The sequence below is a fragment of the Gopherus evgoodei genome, chromosome 7 (genome assembly GCF_007399415.2).
Source record: "Gopherus evgoodei ecotype Sinaloan lineage chromosome 7, rGopEvg1_v1.p, whole genome shotgun sequence".
Classification (NCBI taxonomy): Eukaryota; Metazoa; Chordata; order Testudines; family Testudinidae; genus Gopherus; species Gopherus evgoodei.
In genome coordinates, this window is record NC_044328.1 from 13,622,941 (window position 1) to 13,644,149 (window position 21,209).

Below are 21,209 nucleotides of genomic sequence, written 5' to 3' on the forward strand. Positions count from 1 at the left end.
GGATGTTAATGTGAAAAAAAGGAGTTAGCCCATCAGAAATTTTAATGAGACCTATTTTGCCAACTCTCATGATTTTATTTCAAGTCTCGTGATATTTGATGTTTTTCTTAAAACACCAACTTCTGGAGTCAAGTGATTATGTGATAAATTTGGCCTTTATTTAAAAAAAATACATTTCTGGCCCCCCTGGTTGCAGGGACAGCCTCCCTCAGATCCAGCCTATTGGCCATATTGGATACCCTGGTCACAACCCTCCCCTCAAAACCCACACTTGCTGTGAGGGCTCCTTTGCCTGCATCACTCTTAAGAGATCCTTCTGGCAGGTGTTTGGGTCTGGTGGTGGAGGAGGAACTCTTTTTTAGTCCAGTACCAGCAGTGCTGCCATAACTAGCAAGATTTCCCTCTTCATCTCTGCATGAGGCGGTGATTACAGCCTCTCCTTTCCCACCGAATGAGTTTAGAAAATTGTGGATTGTCAGAGGGGAACTCCAGATTCCTCTGGGAGAGATTCAAGACCTCCCCAACACAAGTTGCTAGATATATCCTCCACACTTTGGGACTGGTGAGAATTTCATTACCAATTAACAAAGCTATTCTGGAGCCTTCTAGCACAGTGTGGCACAGCTATCCCTAAAGGGGCTGAAAAGTTCTACTACATTCCTGCCAAGAGTTCTGAGTTTCTTTTATCTCACCCTCCTCCAAACTTCTTTGTAGTGCAGGCTGAGACTGAATGTGCCAAACAACAACATCCTCTATCCACACCAGCTGATGAAGAGGGCAAACATTTGGACCTTTCGAGAGACAAGGTATTTTCTTCTTCTAACCTGCAATTCAGGACAGTGAATTATTAGGCATTACTAGCCAAACACGGCTTCCTGAATTACAGTAAATTCAAGGAATTTACTGATAGCCTGCCACAGCATACCAGGCTTATTTCTGGGGCATATTGAAGAAGAGAAGCTGGTGGCCAGAACAGCCTTCCAACTGGCAGTGGATGCAGCAGATACCTCCTCCAGGGCCATGTCTATGGCCATAGTCGTGTAGGGAGTCTTGGCTCTATTCTTCTGGTTTCCCCAAGGAGGTACAGAACACTATTGAAGACCTCCCTTTCAATGAATCTTTTTAACCAGAAGATGGATGAATTGCTGCATACACTTGAGGATTCCAGGGCAAATTCCACTGCCAACTACTCACTCGGTGCTATAGGTCTCCTCAATTCTATTCTGAGACTTAGAGTCTCTGAGGAAACATCAAAAGACACAGAGGTCTTGCCTCCCAGGGCCCCCCCCACAGGCTTCGATGTCACAGCTGCAACCTCCAGCCAAGAGGAATTTCTGATGCGCGCCTGAGAGCAGCCAGCTGCTGTGTCTACCAGCTCACAACCCTCCTACTCCTTTTGGGGGTCATTTAGCACTCTTTTGCCGTGCTAGGAATACAATAACAATGGACAGATGTGTGTTGAACATCATCCACTGTGGGTATACGATTGAGTTTATCATTCTAACTCTTCCAAGGCCCCCCTCCCTGACCTCTTCAGGGACCACTCGTACAACAGCATTCTCGCTCAAGAGGTGAACTCCTTCTTTCAAAGGAGAGCGGTAGAACATGTTCCCCCAGAATATCAGGGAACAGGATTCTACTTATCTTACTTCCCGTTACCTAAGAAGAAAGGGGTGGACCAGTCTTCAATCTCTGGCACCTCAGTTGCTTCATCCACAAGCTCAAGTTGCATAGTGATAGTGATGCCTAGAGAAGGGCATGTAGTATATGGCTCTCGATACGAAGGATGCTTACTTTCACAATGTTATCTGCCCCACAGACATTTCCTGAGATTCACAGTGGGTACCCACAATTTCCAGTACAGAGTGCTCTCATTTGGTATAGCCACCACGCCCAGAGTATTCATTAAAGTTATTTCCATCATAGTGGCTTATGTCAGATGTTATGGTGTCTTCATGTTTCCATATCTTGATGACTGGCTACTATTCGTAGGACCCAGGCAAGAATCCCAGGTGTCAATCTCCATGTTACTCAACCTTCTTTCTTTCCTCAGAGTCAGCATTAATGTCCAGAAATCTATCATAGACCCCACACAGTCTTTGGACTTCATAGAAGCTACTTTTAAGTTCAGTCACAGTATGAACTTCTTTACCAGCAGACGGGGTCCAGGCAATGATCAACATCATAACTTACATCATGAACTATCCATATGTACCAGCCAGGACTTGCCTGTCCCTCCTCAGCCACTTGGCCTCATGTACCTACGTGATCCCCTTTGCACGACTTCACCTTTGCTGCTTCCAGACATGGCTCCAGTCTGTTTACTTGCCAAACCTCCATTCCATGGTTTCCATGCTGATAGACCCTGACAAGGTGCTATCATCCCCCAATGGTGGATAGATGCACATCATGTATGTTTAGAATTTCCTTTTCTTCCTCTCTCCCCAGACAAGATGATTATCACTGATGAATCTTTGGGCTGTGGGAAGGAGTGGACTTCACCTCAACAGTCACCTGGCTCAAGGAGAATGGACTTCCAGAGAATCCAGGATGCACATAAACATCCTGGAACTTTGAGTTGTGAGAGAAGCATGCCAGTCCTTTCATCCTTTCATCCGCTTGCACCATATTCTTATCATGTCTGATGTAGTAGGGACACAGTGGTCCCTCCCCCTCTGGTCTGGAGGGAGGCCACCCTGCCTTAGTATGTCACCAGGATCACAGCCTACTGTTGGAGGAATTAGCAGAGTAGGTGCAGTGTCCTGGCCTTTCTGACAGGGTTAAGTCCAAATGGTCAAGAGGCCCTAGGCAAGTTAGAGCTGATAAGCAGTCTATAGCACTAACCCTTAGGCAGGGGAGCGCTGGCAAGCCGTCTACAGCGCCGATCCCTTAGGCAGGGGAGTGCTGGCAAGCCGTCTACAGTGCTAATCCCTTAGGCAGGGGAGGGCTGGCAAGCACTTGCCACGTGGCCTATGACAGGGACACTGCCACCCCAAGGGTAGGGGAACGCAGGCTTACCCGACTCCACTGTGTTCCAGCTCAGGGCCCTAACAATGGCAGGGTGTCCCACTTTTGGGTCAGCAGGGATCCTCTCGCAACATACTGGCTGGCTGTTAAACCACAGCACCATCAAACTAAACCCCTGGGCTACTTCCTACTAGAGTTCCAGCTCCAGCTCCGTGGTCTCCGGTTCATCAGGGTATTTAGCTGCTGGTAGTCCCACCAGCTCCAGCTCCTTCTCAGCCTCAGCTTTTCCAGGTCCAGGCCACCATCTGGCTCGATTGCAGGGTCTGCGGGCAGCAGCAAGCAAGACATGTCTGTCTCCTTCTCTGGCTCAGCCTCCACTGGGCTGGGAGCTCCACCTTTTGTACTTCCTGCGCCGCCTCTCAACTTCTGGTGAGAGGGCCGGGCCCAGCTGTACACTGCCCAGCTGGGCAGAGATAGTCGTCCCATCTCCTCTGGCTAGAAGAGAGGCCACACCGCCTCACTACATATGACAACACCAACATCAACAAACAGGGAGGGATGAGTTTATCTGCATTATGCATAGAGGTGATCAATCTCTGGAATTGTTACATTAACCACCGAATACTCTTGTCTGCAGCCTTTGTACCTGAGACACAGAATGTATTTTCAGACTCACTCAGCAGACATTTTGTGATAACCAGGAGGGGGAACTTCACAATTTGGTAGTACATGACATCTTCACTCAGTGGGAGATTCCTGCCAGAAATCTATTCACTTTGCAAGTGATCAACGTGCAACATACTGCTCCAGGGGAGCCCTCAGCCACCACAGGATGATGCCCTCGTACACCCATGGTAGAACCAACTCAACTGTGTCTTTCTTCCGCTACTGCTTTACCTTGAGTACTGTACAAGATTCGATGAGACAGAGTGATGGTGGTGGAAGGAGGCATGAAAAAGTGAGTTAAAGTACTAAGAGAAATGTGAGTTTCTAGGACTAAAGTTATACTGTGGGCCAAATTGTGCTGTGAGTTATCTCAGTATATATTGGAAATAATTAGAGTCGATAAGGTTACTCTCCGTTTATGCCTGCATCACTCAGAGAAGAATTTGTCTCTCTTGTTTTTTCAGTACTGGTGCTTAGTATGTTTAAATTAGAATATTTATGTCATGTAATATTTTGTAATTCAGTTTTATCAAGAATGACTTATACTGATCACAAGGCTGCATGGGTAAAAACTTCTCACATTCCAAATGCTAGTTCCTTTTGATGCTGATGTTTGCTTGAAATAATAAGAGGATTTTGGTTCCAAAGGTGATAGTGGAAGTGATTTCTCTGCAGTTTTCACAGGCAGGAAGGAAAGGACTACTTAACAGCTGGTGGGAGTGCTAATTAGAATCAAATTATAACTTTGTTCACCTGTCTTGGCAAGAGATATATGCTTAAAACAATGGTTCAAGGTTTCTTGAAATAAATGAAAGCTGATTGTCCAAGAAAGGAATTTTCTTGGCAAAATCAGGATATTAAGGAAATTTGGAAAATTCAATAAAAATGTAGTATATGTATAGCAATGTTCATCCCAAAACATTTTACAAACAATAGGCCAATACTCCAATGTGCTGTGACTGTTCTGTACTACTCTGTTGGCACAAAGTAGGCCTAAAGCTGACCCTTTAGCATCTGGTACAATTTTTTATAGTCGCCATTAGGAGAGAAGCTGGAAAGCAAAGTGGCTTAAAGCTGCTTTTGCCCCAAGCGTCTCCCTCCTTCCCCACAGTTTATTGGCTGGACCATAGAATCTGACATGATATATACAAAGTAATTGCTTCCCTCCATTCCTAAAATATCTCTAAGGTAGAATACCATAGCTATTTAACAGTGCACATCAGCACTGCACACGTGTTTTAGATTGCATTAAGTTCAGGCCTGGATGGTAAAATGAGGAAAGGAACTTTGACTTCAGGTAACTTTCCTTTTGGATACAAGCAAAGAATGCATCTTCTTTTTTGAAAGACATGCTGTATGTTTTAAATATTGTAATAATACTGTAAACATACTATTGTAACAATACTATGCCACTATTAAACATATGTGTATGTATTAATTAACAGAATATGAATCATGAAATACAGAGTTGGCTAAATGGATCCTTGTAATCATAATTTTACTTGATGATATATGCCTATAAAATGACATTTTTCTGATTTTCACAATTCCATACTAGAATATTGAAGCCCAAAACAAGATAAAACATTCAGAAAAATAGGGATTTTATGTCTAGTATGTATAATGCAAGAAAACTGCATGTCCAAAAAGTGTCCAAACCCAGCATTTTGTTCTAGATAATAAAATGTTTACTTCTCTGTTTATGTTTTAGCTATAATTTAGACAGCAACATATGGAATGTAGTACCTGTATCAAAAGGACCTCTCCAGAGATATGGACACAGTCTTGCTTTGTATCAGGTTGGAATACTTTTAATATTTTAATTCATTCTTTTATGCACAATGTTAATGATCATATATTGTGCAAATGGCAGTCTGAAGTTGAAAATGTGATTAGCCTTAAATTTTAAACTGTGAGGATAATCTCATTTCTAGTTTTACACTTGTGCCATAGGCTTCTTCAGTCCTTACTTAGAAAGATTGTTGTACTATTTCTTAATGTAGATGGTTACTCAGTTTTCAAGCTGACCCTGAGCTCTGAAAACTGAGACTGAGTAAAATAGTACAATATAGGAGCTTATGGTTTTGTGTAATTTGAACTGTTGACTTGTTTTGTTCATTTACTTATTTCAGTTTCACTATCGTCTTGTTAGCACATGCAGGGCCATAGCTGTTTTAAAAAACTAAAATTGCAGTACAGTAGTATGTACTGTAAGATGTATAGGTATACTGAACTGTCAGTCTTGCTGCTATGGCAGAATCTCTGGAAAAACTGAAGCAAGTCCTAGAGGTGAAAGCTGTTGTGCTACTTCCTTGAAGGTAAATTGAAAGACTTTTTTTAAATTAAAAAACCTGTTTAACATTAACAGAATATAGTTGCAGAGTTGATACTTATAATTAAACACAATTTTTAAAATCAGATTTGCTTTGAGACATCTCCAAATTTTAAAGCACTGTAAGGTATTCAGGAAATGCAGTGTAATTCTTTAGGTAGCTTTAAATGTTAGCAATCTTATTGGCTCTTGCAGGAAAAACACAGAACCTTGAATTTAGGTTCTGATGTATAAAAGGGTTTCCAGTTCAGTTGAATTAAGACAAAATGTCCTAACCATTATCTCCTGTCATCACTGCTGTTGGCCAATGTGAACTTTTCAGATAGTGACCACTCTAGTAATAAGTGATTTAATAAATGCTTAAACAAATAATTTAAGGCTTCTAAATTTCACCTACAAATTCTTTTCTTGGGCTATTTCAGTTGCATCTGTTTTAAATGTTCTTTTACCAGCAATATGTAGAAAATTTAAAAAAGCATTAATTATTGTAATAAAATGAACTTGTTGATAACATAGGGATCTATTTCAACCTCGTTGATAACATAGAGATCTATTATCATTAAGATCTGGACATACAGCTCTTGATGACGATAATGAGAGCTGTAGGCACACATCTGAAAAGATATTATTCAGTGAAACCAAATTTATTGATAATTAATATCTGCAATTAGTGAACATACAGGACCAGCAGTATAAAACAGATGATTAAATAATCAATTGTGAAAATAGTATGGGCCAAATGAGTATTCACATGTGAGTAAGATGAAAGAATTTCAGTTGAACTATATTTAAAACGTACAGACTTTTAAAAATCTTTTAAAATCTTTCTAGGACAAAGTTTGATTATTTACCTTTTGAGGTCTTCAAGAAATTGACCAACGGGAACATAATTTATTGCAGAAGAGCATGATATAGTACCTGAAGGTGGCAGCTTTGAGCTGTGGACTAGTCATTGTATAACCCTTTTTATTTAAGAACAAAAATATCCACAGAAAGAAGTGATTTGATTAAGTTTTAAATTTGAACTCCTGAGATTTTAAAGTCTCACTCCAGACCAAAGTGAGAGGATAGGAGCCAGTGTAGCCTGATTGTGGTGCAAAGTAAATTGAAGATATATAATTGACTCTGTGGAGAATGAAATAACTTACTGTGCCATTCCTTAGAAAGCTCCTTTAGTTAAAGTTGAAGTGCTGAAATGTTTTATTCTGGAAGGAAAAAGATCAGAAGATTCCCACTGATGTATAGTTATATAAAGTGCCCTAGACATTTTTATGTATTTATAGACAGGAAAGCATAGAAGCACTCTTGCTTTTAGACCCGTCTAAACTGTTACATGGCATTATCTTAAACACCTCTTCTCATGACCAAACTGGCTATTAGGAAGTTGTTCGTCTCTCTCTGCATGGCATTGATGCACTACCATGAAGAAGACTGCATATAGTTCCAAACACCTCAATAATAGAAGGAAATCAGCAAACTGGAAGGAATTCATAGAAGAAAAATTATTAAGAGCCTTGATGGAATAGTTTCTGACATTAGAGAAATAAATATGGATATCTTCGCTAAATGATGAATAAGGGGAGTGTTAGAGGATAAAGTTAGACAATATGGTCATTTCTTGCATATCCCTAGACATACAGGAAAATGCAGTTTCACTGAAAATGAATATGTGGTTGGTGATACTACTTCGATTTCTAGTGATCTGGTAGTCATATTACAAATTTTTCCATCATAATTGGCATTACTGTTGGCAGTTTCAAGACAACCAAAAAATAAAGGGGATTAAGATAGAATTCTGAAGGAATAATCTATGCAGAACAAGGGTGAAGCATATGGGTAGGGTGATGTAAGAATGACTATAGTGGTATTGCTCTTTGTATAGACAAAGAACTTCAGTATTCAAGCCAGTCAATTTGATGCTTGCAGAAACACTAAATTCACTCCGCTCCACTCTAGATGATATTAATTTAATAAGTAAGGTTTTATCAAAGAAAGCTAATTTTCTTGATTGCTTTGTTCTAACTTGTTGATATTGATGTTGAGACTATATAGCCCTTCAAATATGGTTTCATTGATTTGATCAAGAGCTGTTCCTAGAATTAAAAAGGAGTAGTTTCTGTATTTGCTTTAATACCACTTAGGCAAAATTATTTTATCAGCTGGTTCATTGTGGCCATTAAATGTATGCATGCACATGTGTAGGGTATTGTAATTTACTCTAGAACACTTGCATAATGCTTCAAAGGTCATTTCTCACTGTTCTGTTAGCCTCTGATAGCAAGAGGTAACCACAGGTCACATGGTTTAATTCTGTGCATCTTTCGGTTACTTACTATACATCCACAAGCTGGTTTCTTGTTTTGATCTATACAGTATCTTAGAAGTGATTGAGGGCTAGATAAAATGAACCATCATACACATACTGTACAGAGGTTAGAAAAGTCTCTTATTGGCACACAACTGATTTATTCAAAGCTTTTCTTCAGTTCAGTAGACCTAAATCATGGTTGAGATTTTTCAAAATCCAATTTATTGTTATATTCTTATTGGTTCGTTAGCATAATACTGTTTTGGTAATCTTTTCCAGGAGGCCTAAAAGCAGATTATCTATACTTAGTACATTTTTATATAGTTTTAGTTTATTATTCCTTTCAATATATTTAAAATATGTGCAATTCAAATACTAGTTCTTTGTTGAGTGCTTGCAGATGTCCATTCCATTGTAGATATTTGTGCGCCCCAAGCACAATTGCTGGAAATGTTTTCCTTAGCAATATCTGTTGGGTCGGTTCTAGTGCCTCTGGCATTGCATGCTCATAGTGTCAGTATAAGGGCCTGACGACCCTGCTGTTTTTCAGTTCCCTCTTACCTCTCATGACAGTTGCTGAAACACTGGTTGCTCAGGCAATCTCTTCCATTAGTGGTTCTCTATCTAGTGTGCACTGTAAATAAACTCTCCAGAAGTGGAGGGGCTCCCTAACTGAACCTGTTTGCCACCAGACAGAACAGAAAGTATCATCAGTTCCGCTCTCTCCAAGGCCTCAGCAGGGGCGCCCTTTCCAATGTCTATCTTCTGTCATGGGTGGGAGATCTAATGTATGCATTCCAGCTGATTCCGCTTATCAGCAGAGTCCTGTTGAAAATCAAGAGGGACAAGGCGCGAGTCATTATGATTGCCCCAGTGTGGCCTCACCAGCATTGGTTTGGCATGTTCATGCATCTGGCCATCATTGTTCCATGGCCACTGCCCAACCACCCAGACCTACTCTGACAGGATCATGGTTTGCTCCTGCACTCAAGCCTTCTCTCTCTCCACCTCACAGCTTGGCCTCTGCGTAGCTGAACCTGGAGGAGCAGGCCTGCTCTAGTCAGGTACAGCAGGTTCTCTTGGAAAGTAGAAGGCCCTCTTCCAGAATGACTTATCTGGCAAAGTGGAAGCATTTCTCCGTCTGGGCATTGGAGTGTAGCATATCAATGTCAGGGAGCTCAGGGCAGTGCATTTCTCTCTCATTTATGAGGGAAATCCATCTTAGTCCTTAGGCAACACAATGGCCATGTTTTACATGAACAAGCAGAGAGGGGCGTATTCTTCTCCACTCTGTCAGGCAACGGCCAGTCTTCGGATGTTCTGTGTTGGTCATGACAGCATGTTAGAATTTCCCATCTTCCTGGGGTCCAGCATAGGCTGGCAGATTGTCTCAGCAGGTCTTTCTCCTCTCACCATGAGTGGTCTCTCCATCCAGATATTGGGAGAGACGTCTTCTGAAAGTGGAGACTCCTCTGGTAGACCTGTTGGCCACTCAATCCAACAGGAAATCTCACCAGTTCTGCGTCCTCAAGGGCCATGGCCACGGGTCCCTCAGAGACTCATTCCTGTTACCTTGGACTCAGCATCTGCACTGTGTGTTGCCACCCATCCCACTCATTCACAAGGTGCTGATGAAGATCAAAGAGAACCGAGCCCAAATCATCATCATAGCTCTGGCATGGCCCAGACAGCACCGGCTCTTCTCTCTCCTGACTGTATCGGTGGAGATGGCTCTCCAGCTCCCATTGTATGCAGGCTTAATATCCAGGATTACAGGTGAATGCTCCACCTGAACCTCCCATCACTACACCTGATGGCCTAGAATCTCCATGGTTGAATCCAGAGGAGCAGTCTTGTTCAGAGCAAGTCCAAGAAGTCCTGGTACCATCTGCCAGGGTGAGTTACCTGGCTAAATGGAAGGGATTCTTTATCTGGTGCTCACATTGATGAGTCCTGGCTGCTGCTGTCCTCCCTGCAACTTATCCTGGACTATCTACTCGAATTGAGACAGCAGGAGCTTCCTCGCTCCATGGTTAGGGTGTATCTGACAGCCATATCAGCCTTTCTTCCCAAAGTTAACAACCATTTTGTCTTTTCCCATGACATGGTGGTCAGGTTCTTCAAAGGTCTAGAGAGTATGTACGCACAGATCAGAGACCCCCACTCCTGTGTGGGATCTAGACCTGGTCCTGTCAAAGCTTACAGGTCTTCCATTTGAACCATTGGCAACATGTTCACTGCTACACTTCTCTTGGGAAGTTGCCTTCCTGGTAGCAATCACCTTGGGCAAATAGGTTTGAGAGATCTGAGCTCTCATCTCAGAACTCCTGTATATGGTCTTCTTTAAGGACAGGTTCAGCTATGCCCACACCCTTCATTCCTCCTGAAAGTGGTATCTCAGTTCCATTGCAGTCAAGCAATATTTCTGCCGGTGTTCTACACTAAACTGCGTGCAAGCAGAGGGAACAATGGCTTCGCTCCTTAGATGTATGATATACCCTGTTGTTCTACCTACAAAAGACCAAACCATTCCACTGATCTACCCAGCTATCGCAGAAATGATGAGAGGCCTCCCTGGTTTGGCACAGAGAATCTCCTTTGTGTATCAACATATGCTACACTCCTGTGAATGTTTCATCCCCAACTAATCCAATGGTGCACTCTACAAGGTCTCAAGCCTCCTGTGCTGCCATTCTGACACAGGTGCCAATTCAGGACAGATGTAGGGTGGCAACCAGGTAGCATATGGAGTGATGTGGAGAGCATCTGATGACTAAGGCTATGATTTAGTCACTGAGGTCATGGAAGTCACAGAATCTGACTTCCAGAGACCTCTGTGACTTCAGCCTGTGGTGGTAGGGAGCTGCAGGGTACCCCTGCTCATGGGTGGCGGGGGCCTCTGGAGCTGCAGGTGGTGGGGGAGCCCCACAGCTCCCAGCAGCAGGGGAACCTCAGAGCTCTCTGCTGCCATGAGTTCCAGGCAGTGGGGGGACCCCACAACTCCTGGCCGCTGTGGGTGGCAGAGGGATCCCCGCAGCAGTGGGTGGCAGGGGGATCCCTGGGGGTGTGGGCGGCAGGGGTACCCTGCAGCTCCCAGCTATAGGTGGCAGGGGGCGTGGGGACGCGCAGATCCCCATTTTGTGTCAGATATTTTTAGTAAAAGTCACAGACAGGTCACTGCTTCTGTGAGTTTTTCTTTATTGCTCATGACCTATCCGTGACTTTTACTAAAAATATCCATGACAACATCTTATCCTTACTGGTGGCACACATTGTTTGGTAAGTAGGCAGCTACATTCTTTAATAGCTGGTGTTTGATTAGCCTTAAGATGCAGCCCCATATAGAGTGTATTGCTCTAATCCAATGAGAGGTGATGAACGATGGATAACAGTTATAACTCTGGAAGAAAAATCTTGGCCAGCAGTTGATAATGATAAAAGGCATCTTTGACCACTGCAGCTTTCTAGATATCCAGAAGCAACTGAGGATCCAGTAAGATCCCCAAGTTCAGAGTCTGAGTTACAAAAGGTGGGCAGTCTCCCTTGATTAAGGGAACTGTCATCACCTCTGCCAGTCCTATTAGTTGTTTTCCCCAACCTACCAATATTAACTCAGACCTGTTTGGAAGAAGCCTTATCCAGATGGTACTCATCCAAACCCCAATCTATACAAGACACAAAAAGAATTGGTCATCCATACCAAGCTGGTTCAGTGAGAGATCAGAGAGACATAGTTCTCAGGATATGACTACCATGCAACCGAGAGGGGGGAGTGCAGCTCAGGTACATGTCTGAGCTAGTGTTGGTCTAGCTACATCATAGCTACCTTGAGTAATAATAGCAGTAAAGCTGCAGCAGTGTGGGCATCTGCTACTCAAGTATGTACCAGGGTTCCCAGGTGAGCAGGGCTAGCCTCGGTGGCTGCTTTTGTTCCTGTGGCTTCAGTGCAATTGTTACTTGAGTTATCAAGCTGCAGTCAGACCTCCTGATTGCAGTATAGACATACCCTTAGTGTTTACACAGACATAAATGATGCTGCAGCACATACCTACCAAGAACATCTAATCTTATGCATAGGTGTTTTCCATTTGAGGTATTTTAGAACCTGTGCACAGTCTTTTTTTAATACACCGTCTTAGGGGATTGCCATATCATGAGGTCTTTCCTGGTATAAGGAAAAGGCCTCAGACCCATCTATAGTAGAAGCATAATAATTTCCCTGGGTCATCCTCAATCATCTCTTTGATCTGACAGCTCCAAAACTATGTTACTGATCAGGTGAACTTCTTAGAATCATTTGAATTGTTAGATGAAACAGTTTGCATGTTCACTTCTTGTTCACATTCCATGGTTAACACCTGGTTTGTGTGTTCTTTTTTCTCAGCTGTCAGCATTTTAGACTTGTGGAACAGCTAACTAATCAGAATAGCTATACCATAACAGCTTGAGAGGATCAAGCCCACAGTGGCATTTTGGAGGAAAATATGTACAGATTCTCTGCCCCATTCCATTCCGACCCAAATGGTGCAAAAAGGAGTGGAAACCACATGCAAGCTCCTAAGCATGGGAGAGTCTCCAGTGGGTAGAAAGTCAACATTGCTTGTGCATGGGGCATGTTGGAGAGTGACTGTAACTATTGTGCTCTGACCATCCACAGTTGGTATTTAGTCTCTTGAGGGGTTGCTAACCAGCTGACAGGAGCTTTAACTTAAGCCAGATCTGTGGCAAAGAATCACAGAGATGTAACCAGTTGTGTGAGAGCCCAGTATTCCAGGTGCAGACTAGAATCTGCCCTGGTATGGTCCAGGACTGTTGTGAATATGTCTTCAGGGGTAGCTTGGGGAATAGATGTTCTGGCTGGGTCTCTGGCCCCTAGACCCTAGTGTCTGGCTGCTGATTTCTGTCTGGATAGACGAAGTAGGGGGGGTCACTGTGGTTGCCTCCCCCTGCTACTCCTTGGCTGGGAGAAGAGGACTCTGGCCCTGGCTGTGGACCCCTGGTTACTGTTTATAGGTCTCTGTGGTCAGGTGGAGATGGTTAGAGTATTGACTAGTGTCATAGCCATTGTACTGAGTTTGTGGTCACAGGTGGGTTGGAGAACTATACTCTCCCGCCTTCATCTCTATATCAGAGTCCTCTTGGCTGGGAGCCTAATCATAGATGTTTGACAGAGAGTGGCCTTGCTTATTCGTAAATAAACAGCCTACAGAGAAAGGAGAACAGGAAAAAAGACTGCTGAAAACAATCTCCTGGTCAAAACAGAAGATTTAACATATCCATGTGGTCCTGAAAGCAAAATTCTGTCTTCCAGAACTATAGAAAAGCACGGTCTTCAGTGTTTTATTATTTTTGAATGCATTTCAGTATGACAACTTTATTTTCAATTTAAGTGTAGATTCCAAAAAAACCCCCAACCCTGTTATTTATTTACTGAGATCCTCAAAAGCTTTTAAAACTACTGATGACGTAGAGTAGTACTGTAATACTTGAGTATGCATGTCTCTCCATAATACCTATTTTTAGGTAATGATTTTGATCTTCTGTAATGTGAAGCAAGCTCTGTGAATTACATCAACTAAAACATTTAGTGTAAATTCTGTTACCTCTTGGTAACTTGCCTAGTGAAGGGAGTTATAAGCAGAACAAAGTTTCCTATTTTTTCTTCCACTTACCATCCCAGCACACTAATCTTTGTTCCATTTCATTGTGATGGCAGAGGAAATAACAAGAGCTAATGACAGACTGTACAACTTTACTTCATAACTGACACTTTAAAAAATACTTTGTTTCTCCAGTCATCTGTCATTCATCAATGTAAGGTCTGCTGAGTGCAGTACAAGGTTAGGAGAGTTATATAATTGATCATTTTTGTCTTTATAGTCATTTCAGTCTCTCTCTAGTGTCTCCATGTAGTGATTCAGAAAATATCTGACAAATGAAAAGTCACATTGCTTTTTCCTGATCCTTCCTTACTGCTTAGGGAGGGTAGGGAATAGTGAAGTAAAATTATTTCTTACGAGAGTTGTAGCAAAAACATGTTTTTAAAATATTAAATCAATTACTCATCCCTGAGTTTGAAAATTAAAAAAATAAATGAAACAGAATAAAACAAATGTGAAGTGCTTTCAAATGTGAATAGGAAGAATATTAAAACCATCACTGTGTGTATCTAATGAAAGTAAATAATTTACATTTTATGTTAACAGAATTAGCTAGAATCTACAAAATACGTTTAATAGGTATCTTAGGTACACATCGGCTAGTGTCCCAGAATGGTGATGCACATTTTTCTAATGGAGTAATTTTTCAGCCAGTAAAAAGTAATTGACGTGATATGTCAGAAAATATTAATTTGTGTTGAGATTTGTGATAGTGATAATTTTAAATGCAGACATAAAACAAGATATCTGTGGTTTGCATGGCTGCTAAAAGTTTTTGAATCATATTCATTCTTGTTAGAGAATATGGGAAAATTGGTATAATACAACAGTGGAAAATTGAAAAGTATCTGTTACTTCTCTTCTAAGAGTTTTGTGACACAGATTGTACATATACTGTCAGTAGCCATGCTGTTGAATTAAAATACAACTACTGTCCAAGTGAATGTCAACTTTACATTTAATATTGGTTAAATTAATGAGAATTTTTCTTCAGAAATGTTGGTTTGTGCTTTGCCAAAATATTAAAGTAATGTTGTAACTATTCATTCCATTAAACTAATTTTGATTTATTTGTTACTTTCCTATCTTTTGGGGGAATTTAAATTGGTTTAAATAGGTAAAACCTCAAATACTTAATATTGTATCCAAATTAAAATGTTGATCACATGAGCAACCTATTTTTAAAGAGCTGATATTTCTTGAGATTTAGTTTATTCATTATTCTACTGTTTTTCTTAACTATAGTCATGGTATTTCATAATAAAGTCAATTTCATTTGCATTTTGTGTGTAATATGACAGTAGGAAATGTATTAAAGTGTGTTAAGAAGTTCTATATTGAAATATGCTTTCTATTTCATGAATTTCTGAATATTTTTGTTTTCTGTGCAGTATATTGATTTTGGGGGGAAGTCCATTCCCTTTCTTTGTCAGATATTAGACATAAAGACAAATGCAACATTTAATAACTAGAGGCCTTGTAAAGAGTAGGGGTGAAATTTTCAGAAGTGCTCTGCTTTGTCCTAACTCTGCATCACTGAAGTTAATAGTCTCCCTCCCTCCCGTCCCCCTTATCAATGACCTCTAAAGTGGAGAGACTTTGTTTGGGCCAATAGGAGAAAGAAAATGCATGGACCCCCTTCAGAGATTCTCTGGGGTTGGGGAGTGTATCAGTGGGCTCCTTGGCTGATTGGCTAGAAATAAAGGTGCATCAAAGCCTATTGGCTCCTATGCACCTGAAGATGGGCTTATAAACCCTTTACCCTGTCTGTGGGCACCCCAGTCCCCAACACACTTATACACACTTGAGAAATTAGAGTAGCACTGAGTTTGTGACTCCTTCTGTAGGCATCACATTAGTAGCCCTTTTTGGGAGCTAGGAAGGAATTTCCCCCTCATTGCCAGATGGCCTGAGTGGTGGTGGTTTTTTGCCTTTCTCTTATCAGCTCAGGGACCAAATGGATAAATTAGGTCATAATGAGTTCATGTTGTTGCAACTTGGCAAATGTCTAATGTAGGCACTCACTTAATAGGGGGTTCTAGATTCCTGATAAACTAGAATTGCAATCAGGAATAGGGGAGGTTATCCCTTAAAGAAGATAGGGGTGTGTGAAGCTAGGGCTTCTAATGTCTACTATAGTGAGGGGCCACAATCCCATTTCCCTATACCTTCAATCTTTGTACAAAGAGAGAGTAGTGTGGTGCCAGAAATTGTGCCAGTACCAGGTTAAAAGTTTGGAGAGGGAAGGAGGGGCTCAGTGCTGCCCTCCCCCCCCGATGGTATGGATTATGGAAGGAATGGAGCTGCAGTGGAGGAGTTACTTCCAGAGTTTCCCTGATGTTAAGTTAATAAAGTTATGACTTTGTTAAACCACAGTTCCTGATGTCTTGCCTTTTTTCCTGCCATGTCTGGGACAATGGGATATTTTATCATAGACTTCAGTAGGAGCAGTGCTAGGCCAATATTGAGTGCTTTTGAAAATCCCCTCTAAAGGTTACATATTCCTTATGCAGGCATAAGTCTGCATTGCCAATTGTGGTTCCCACCCTGATGTCCTATTCACTCATAGCTTGGTAGCCTGTGGTAAATTTATGCTGCCAAGGGAGAGTATCTCTAGAAAGAGAAAAGAGAACTGGGAATTCTATCAGAGAAGGCTACTATTGCCAAAATGTGCCAGTCATTGTCAATTTACATGGGTTCATGATTTTGAAAGCTGTCATATATTTTGAAAGCTAATCCAATTCTAGTGGAATTACCAATAGTACATTCTTTTATTGCTACATCTGTAAAATGAGGTTGCATGTTAAATAGAGGCTTTTAATTGGAAATTTTTTCTTCAGTAAACACCCTTGATACATGTATGTAGTCACTTGTGAAAGTGTACTTTTAAAGATTTGCTAGTATGTCAGGTATTGTATCTACTAACAAATTCATTGGCCCTTCTCTTAAGAACATTACTACTTCACAATACTTGGTGTAGTTAGGCACAATATTACACTGTTCCATTTCTTCTGTTAGGGAAGTCTACTTCAATTCCAGCACTGAAGTACTGTCTGCAAAATGGTTTTTTTTGTTCTTTATCCCATTGGTTGAAATTATGTAGCAAGAAAATTACCTTAACGGCACAATAGGATACATGGCAGTATAAGATCAAGTCTGAGATACAAATTGTGCTCTTACTCTAAGAAGACAACCAATGTAGAGGTTGTATAATATGACTTGTGGACAATAGGATCAGTCATACCTTTTTATATGTGAAAAAGTCGAAAAAGAGTTAGTAATCACTACCATTTCTAGAGAAATATTTTAAATGTGAGATTTGTGTATTGTCAACAAGAAGAGAAAAGATCTAACACCTAATAATTGGATCACAGATGCATTTAAAATTAGACATCAGGTTGCAGTCATCATGCCTGAGGGACTGTAAATGTCTATTGGCAATCTGCAGACAGGTATCCTGGATGAGTTCGTTTACTTTTGAAGCATATAGGCTGCAGTGATATTATCATCTTGTGTTCCATGAATGCCAACATGAATGTTTTCTTAAGAAAATAATCAGTGCCTAACAGAATAATCAATTCCATCCTTCTAGCATTATCACTTGGACCTTTTTTTCCCATATACTCATGAGAAAAGATTCAATGTCTTATCTCTTCTTAGTCAAGGGACATCTGTTACTCTGTGAAGATTCAGTAGTCCCTTTTATAAGAATTTTCCACTTTGCTCCAAAGCTAAGTGACAAATACTAAATTCTGTATATATACCATCCCGATTCCTGTATTATCAATCCCAGAGTTTTAAGTATGGTATAATTTAATTTCCATAGGGAGATTTCTCCAAAAATTCTCAGTCGACATACTGGAGGATGTATGGAGGTACTGAAGAGTGTTTAACACAGACTTTAACTATACAGTTGCTATTATTTAATTTGGCTCCTCCTCTCACTGTCATTTCCTTATAGATAGCTAGACAGGAGAAATTCAGGCTCCAGAGAGAGAGCTTAGGACTGTCATTCTGCCAACAAGTTGATATCTGGCAACAGTTCATAATAATATTGAACATCTCTGTTTCCTGAAGATTGATTATTCCTTTATATACTCACAGAATAAAACAGATGCTGGTTTGAAGAGAGTATAATTTAGGGCATGGCTACACTTGTGAGTTAAAGCGCATTAAAGCACCCCAGTGTGCTCTAACTCACGACGTATCCACACTGGCAAGGCACGTAGAGCACTCTGACTCCACAGCTAGAGTGCTCCTGGTACTCCACTTCGGCGAGTGGAATAACGTTGGAGTGCTGTGGCACCAGTGTGGATGCCCTGGTCTGTGAATGCACTCTGATTGGCCTCCAGAAGTGTACCACAATGGCTGTTCTAGCCACTCTGGTCATCAGTTTGAATTCTACTGCCCTGCCCTCAGGTGACCAACCATCAGACCCACCCTTAAAATTCTCAGGGAATTTTGAAAATCCCCTTCCTGTTTGCTCATCCAGGCATGGAGTGCTCCCAGCTAATCTTTCCAGGTGGCCGTGCCTCAACTCTCCAGGCGATCCCCAGTATGGAGTAATGTCGAGGTGCTGGACCTCATCAGTGTTTGGGGGGAGGAAGCTGTCCAGTGCCAGCTGTGCTCAAGCCATAGGAATTACGATACCTTCGGGCAGATATCAAGGGACATGATGGAAAGTGGCCATGACCAGGACGCTCTGCAGTGCGGGGTTAAAATGAAGGAGCTGTGGCATGCCTACTGCAAAGCCCACGAGGCAAACCGCTGCTCTGGTGCTGCTCCTGGCACCTGCTGTTTCTACAAAGAGCTGGACATGATACTTGGGGGTGACCCCACCTCCACTCCGAGTACCACCATGAACACTTCAGAGCCCGGTTCAATAAGGCAGAAGTAGGAGCAAAGAGGGAACGAGGATGCTGAGGTGGAGGAAGACACCCTGGAATCCCTAGAGGCATGCAGCCGGGAGCTGTTCTCAAGCTAGGAGCCAGTCACAGCAGCTGGTGCTTGTGGCAGGACAAACAGCAGAGGAGGTTCCTGGTAAGCGGCTTTTATTTTGGGAAGGAAGTGATTTGATGCGGGCTCTTGGGGCGAGGAGAGTTAGGGCTGAAGAATAGGGCATTGATGTGCTCTTTCACATTGTGGTAATCGGCCTCAGTGATCTCTTCAAAGGTCTCAGCGAGAACTTGGGCAATGCGCTTGTGCAGGTTTCTTGGGAGAGCCACTGTGGTCCTTGTCCCAGTCAGGCTAACATGTCCGTGCCAGTGTGCCGTGAAGGGTGGGGGAACCATTGCTGCACACAGGCAAGCTGCATATGGGCCAGGGCGGAAGCTGCATTGTAGTAAAAGACCCTTCCCTGCTTCCCAGGTTACTCTCAGCAGTGAGATATCTTCCAGGATGAATCCTGTGAAAAATGTGGGGACAGTGTTCAATATAGGGGCTCCCTGCAGCTGTTGGCTCTCCCGAAGGCACAGAAACCCAGAGGACAGCACAGCGATGAAAAAATCAGTCCCCCTTAACCCTGTGCTTACTCACCATTTGGGGGCTCCTGTGGGTTACGTGTGCTCCCTTTGGGATGGGCAAATTATGCTATTGTGTAGACTGTGCTTGCCCCCCTTAAGTATGGGGGAATCATTGCTCTGTCTGGTGTGAACAATGCTGCCTCTGTTAAATGTTGCGTTTTGCCTTTACAGATGCAACCTTGAGATCTCAGCCATCTGTGTTTATCAGTAGCCGAGAGAGTGCAAAGAATCAGAAAGAGGCCATGTAGAAACAAAGAGGACATGCTGCATGAAATAATGCAGCAGTCACTTAACGAGAATCTAAAAGCTCAGAAGTGGAGGGAGAGTGAAAGGAGCATCTGCCAGCAGAATGTGGATCGCTGGCACAAAAACACGGAGCTTTGGCAGCAAAGCATGGATCGGCTGATAAGCATCATGGAGCACCAAGCGTACTCAATCCAGGTGCTTGAAGCCATGCAGGCGGAGCACTACTGCGTCCTACCCCCCCTCCCCCGGCAGCCCTTGTCCCAAAACATTTTCCCTTGTGGCCCCATGTCACCTCCAGCCCACTTTCCCCAACATCTGGGTTCTTATCGCCATCAGCTGCCTCCAACAGCTGTATCTTCACCACCCAACCCTGAAAACTACGATCCTTACCCACTGCACTCAACCACCATCACCATGCAGTATAGCCATCCTGAAGTGCAGCACTCATTGCACAGCACTCCAGACAGGAAGGCTGAGTATGATAACAGGACATATGCAAATCTGTGATTGTACCATTCTCCACCCCACCCCCTTGCACTTTCTGTTTCCCAAGTTGTGTTTCTTTTCAACAAATGAATTTTCTGGCTTTGAAAACCTTCTTTATTATTTCATAAAGTAAAAGATACCTTAGCCCAGGAAAGTAACAGGCACTGCAAGTCAGCGTAGCAAACACAGATTCCTGCTAACATTGGAACCACTGCACTTCACTCCCGTGCAGTGCACCAGACATTAGCGGTGGCTTTCAGCCTCAAATTGCTCCCTCAAGGCATCCCTAATCCTTGCAGCCCCACGCTGGGCCCCTCTAATAGCTCTGCTCTCTGACTGTTCAAATTCAGTCTCTAGGTGTTGAACCTCCGAGTTCCATGCCTGAATGAAGCTTTCACCCTTCCCTTCACAAATGTTATGGAGCGTACAGTATGTGGATATAACCGCGGGGATGCTGTCATCGTCCAGGTTCAGCTTCCCACACAGAGAGCACCAGTGGCCCTTTAAATGGCCAAAAGCACACTCCACAGTCATTCTGCATCGGCTCAGCCTGTTGTTGAACCACTCCTTGCTGCTGTCAAGGGTCTTTATATAGGGTTTAGTAAGCCACAGCATTAAATGGTAAGTGGGGTCTCCAAGGATCACAATGGGCATTTCAACTTCATGTACGGTGATCTTCTGGTCTGGGAAAAAAGTCCCGGCTTGCAGCTTCCTGAACAAGCCAGTGTTCCGTAAGATGTGTGTGTCATGCACCTTTCCGGGCCAGCCTACATTAATGTCAATGAAAGGCCCACGGTGATCCACAAGTGCCTGGAGAACCACAGAGAAATAGCCCTTCTTGGAGGCTAGGTGGGCTGGTGCGAGAATTGGAATATGAGGCCCATCTATCACCCCTCCGCAGTAAGGGAAACCCATTTGTGCAAAGCCAGCCACAATGTCATGCACATTACTTGGAGTCATAGTTCTTCTGAGCAGGATGCGATTAATGGCCCTGCTACAGTAGACTTTCCCTCTCCAAACTG

At 42.6% G+C, this 21,209-nt stretch overlaps 1 protein-coding gene across 5 annotated transcripts in view; it reads left to right on the forward strand.

Moving 5' to 3' along the window:
* Positions 1-21,209, forward strand: part of ATRNL1 (attractin like 1) — a 1,022,247-nt gene that overhangs the window by 141,518 nt on the left and 859,520 nt on the right. For all 5 annotated transcript variants that reach the window (XR_004001240.1, XM_030569367.1, XM_030569368.1 and 2 more), the window contains exon 7: positions 5,345-5,432. Coding sequence is in view for 4 of the 5 variants with exons in the window: in XM_030569367.1 (XP_030425227.1) it covers positions 5,345-5,432 (88 nt within the window). In the remaining variant the exon portion in view is untranslated. The remainder of the gene's footprint in view (positions 1-5,344; positions 5,433-21,209) is intronic.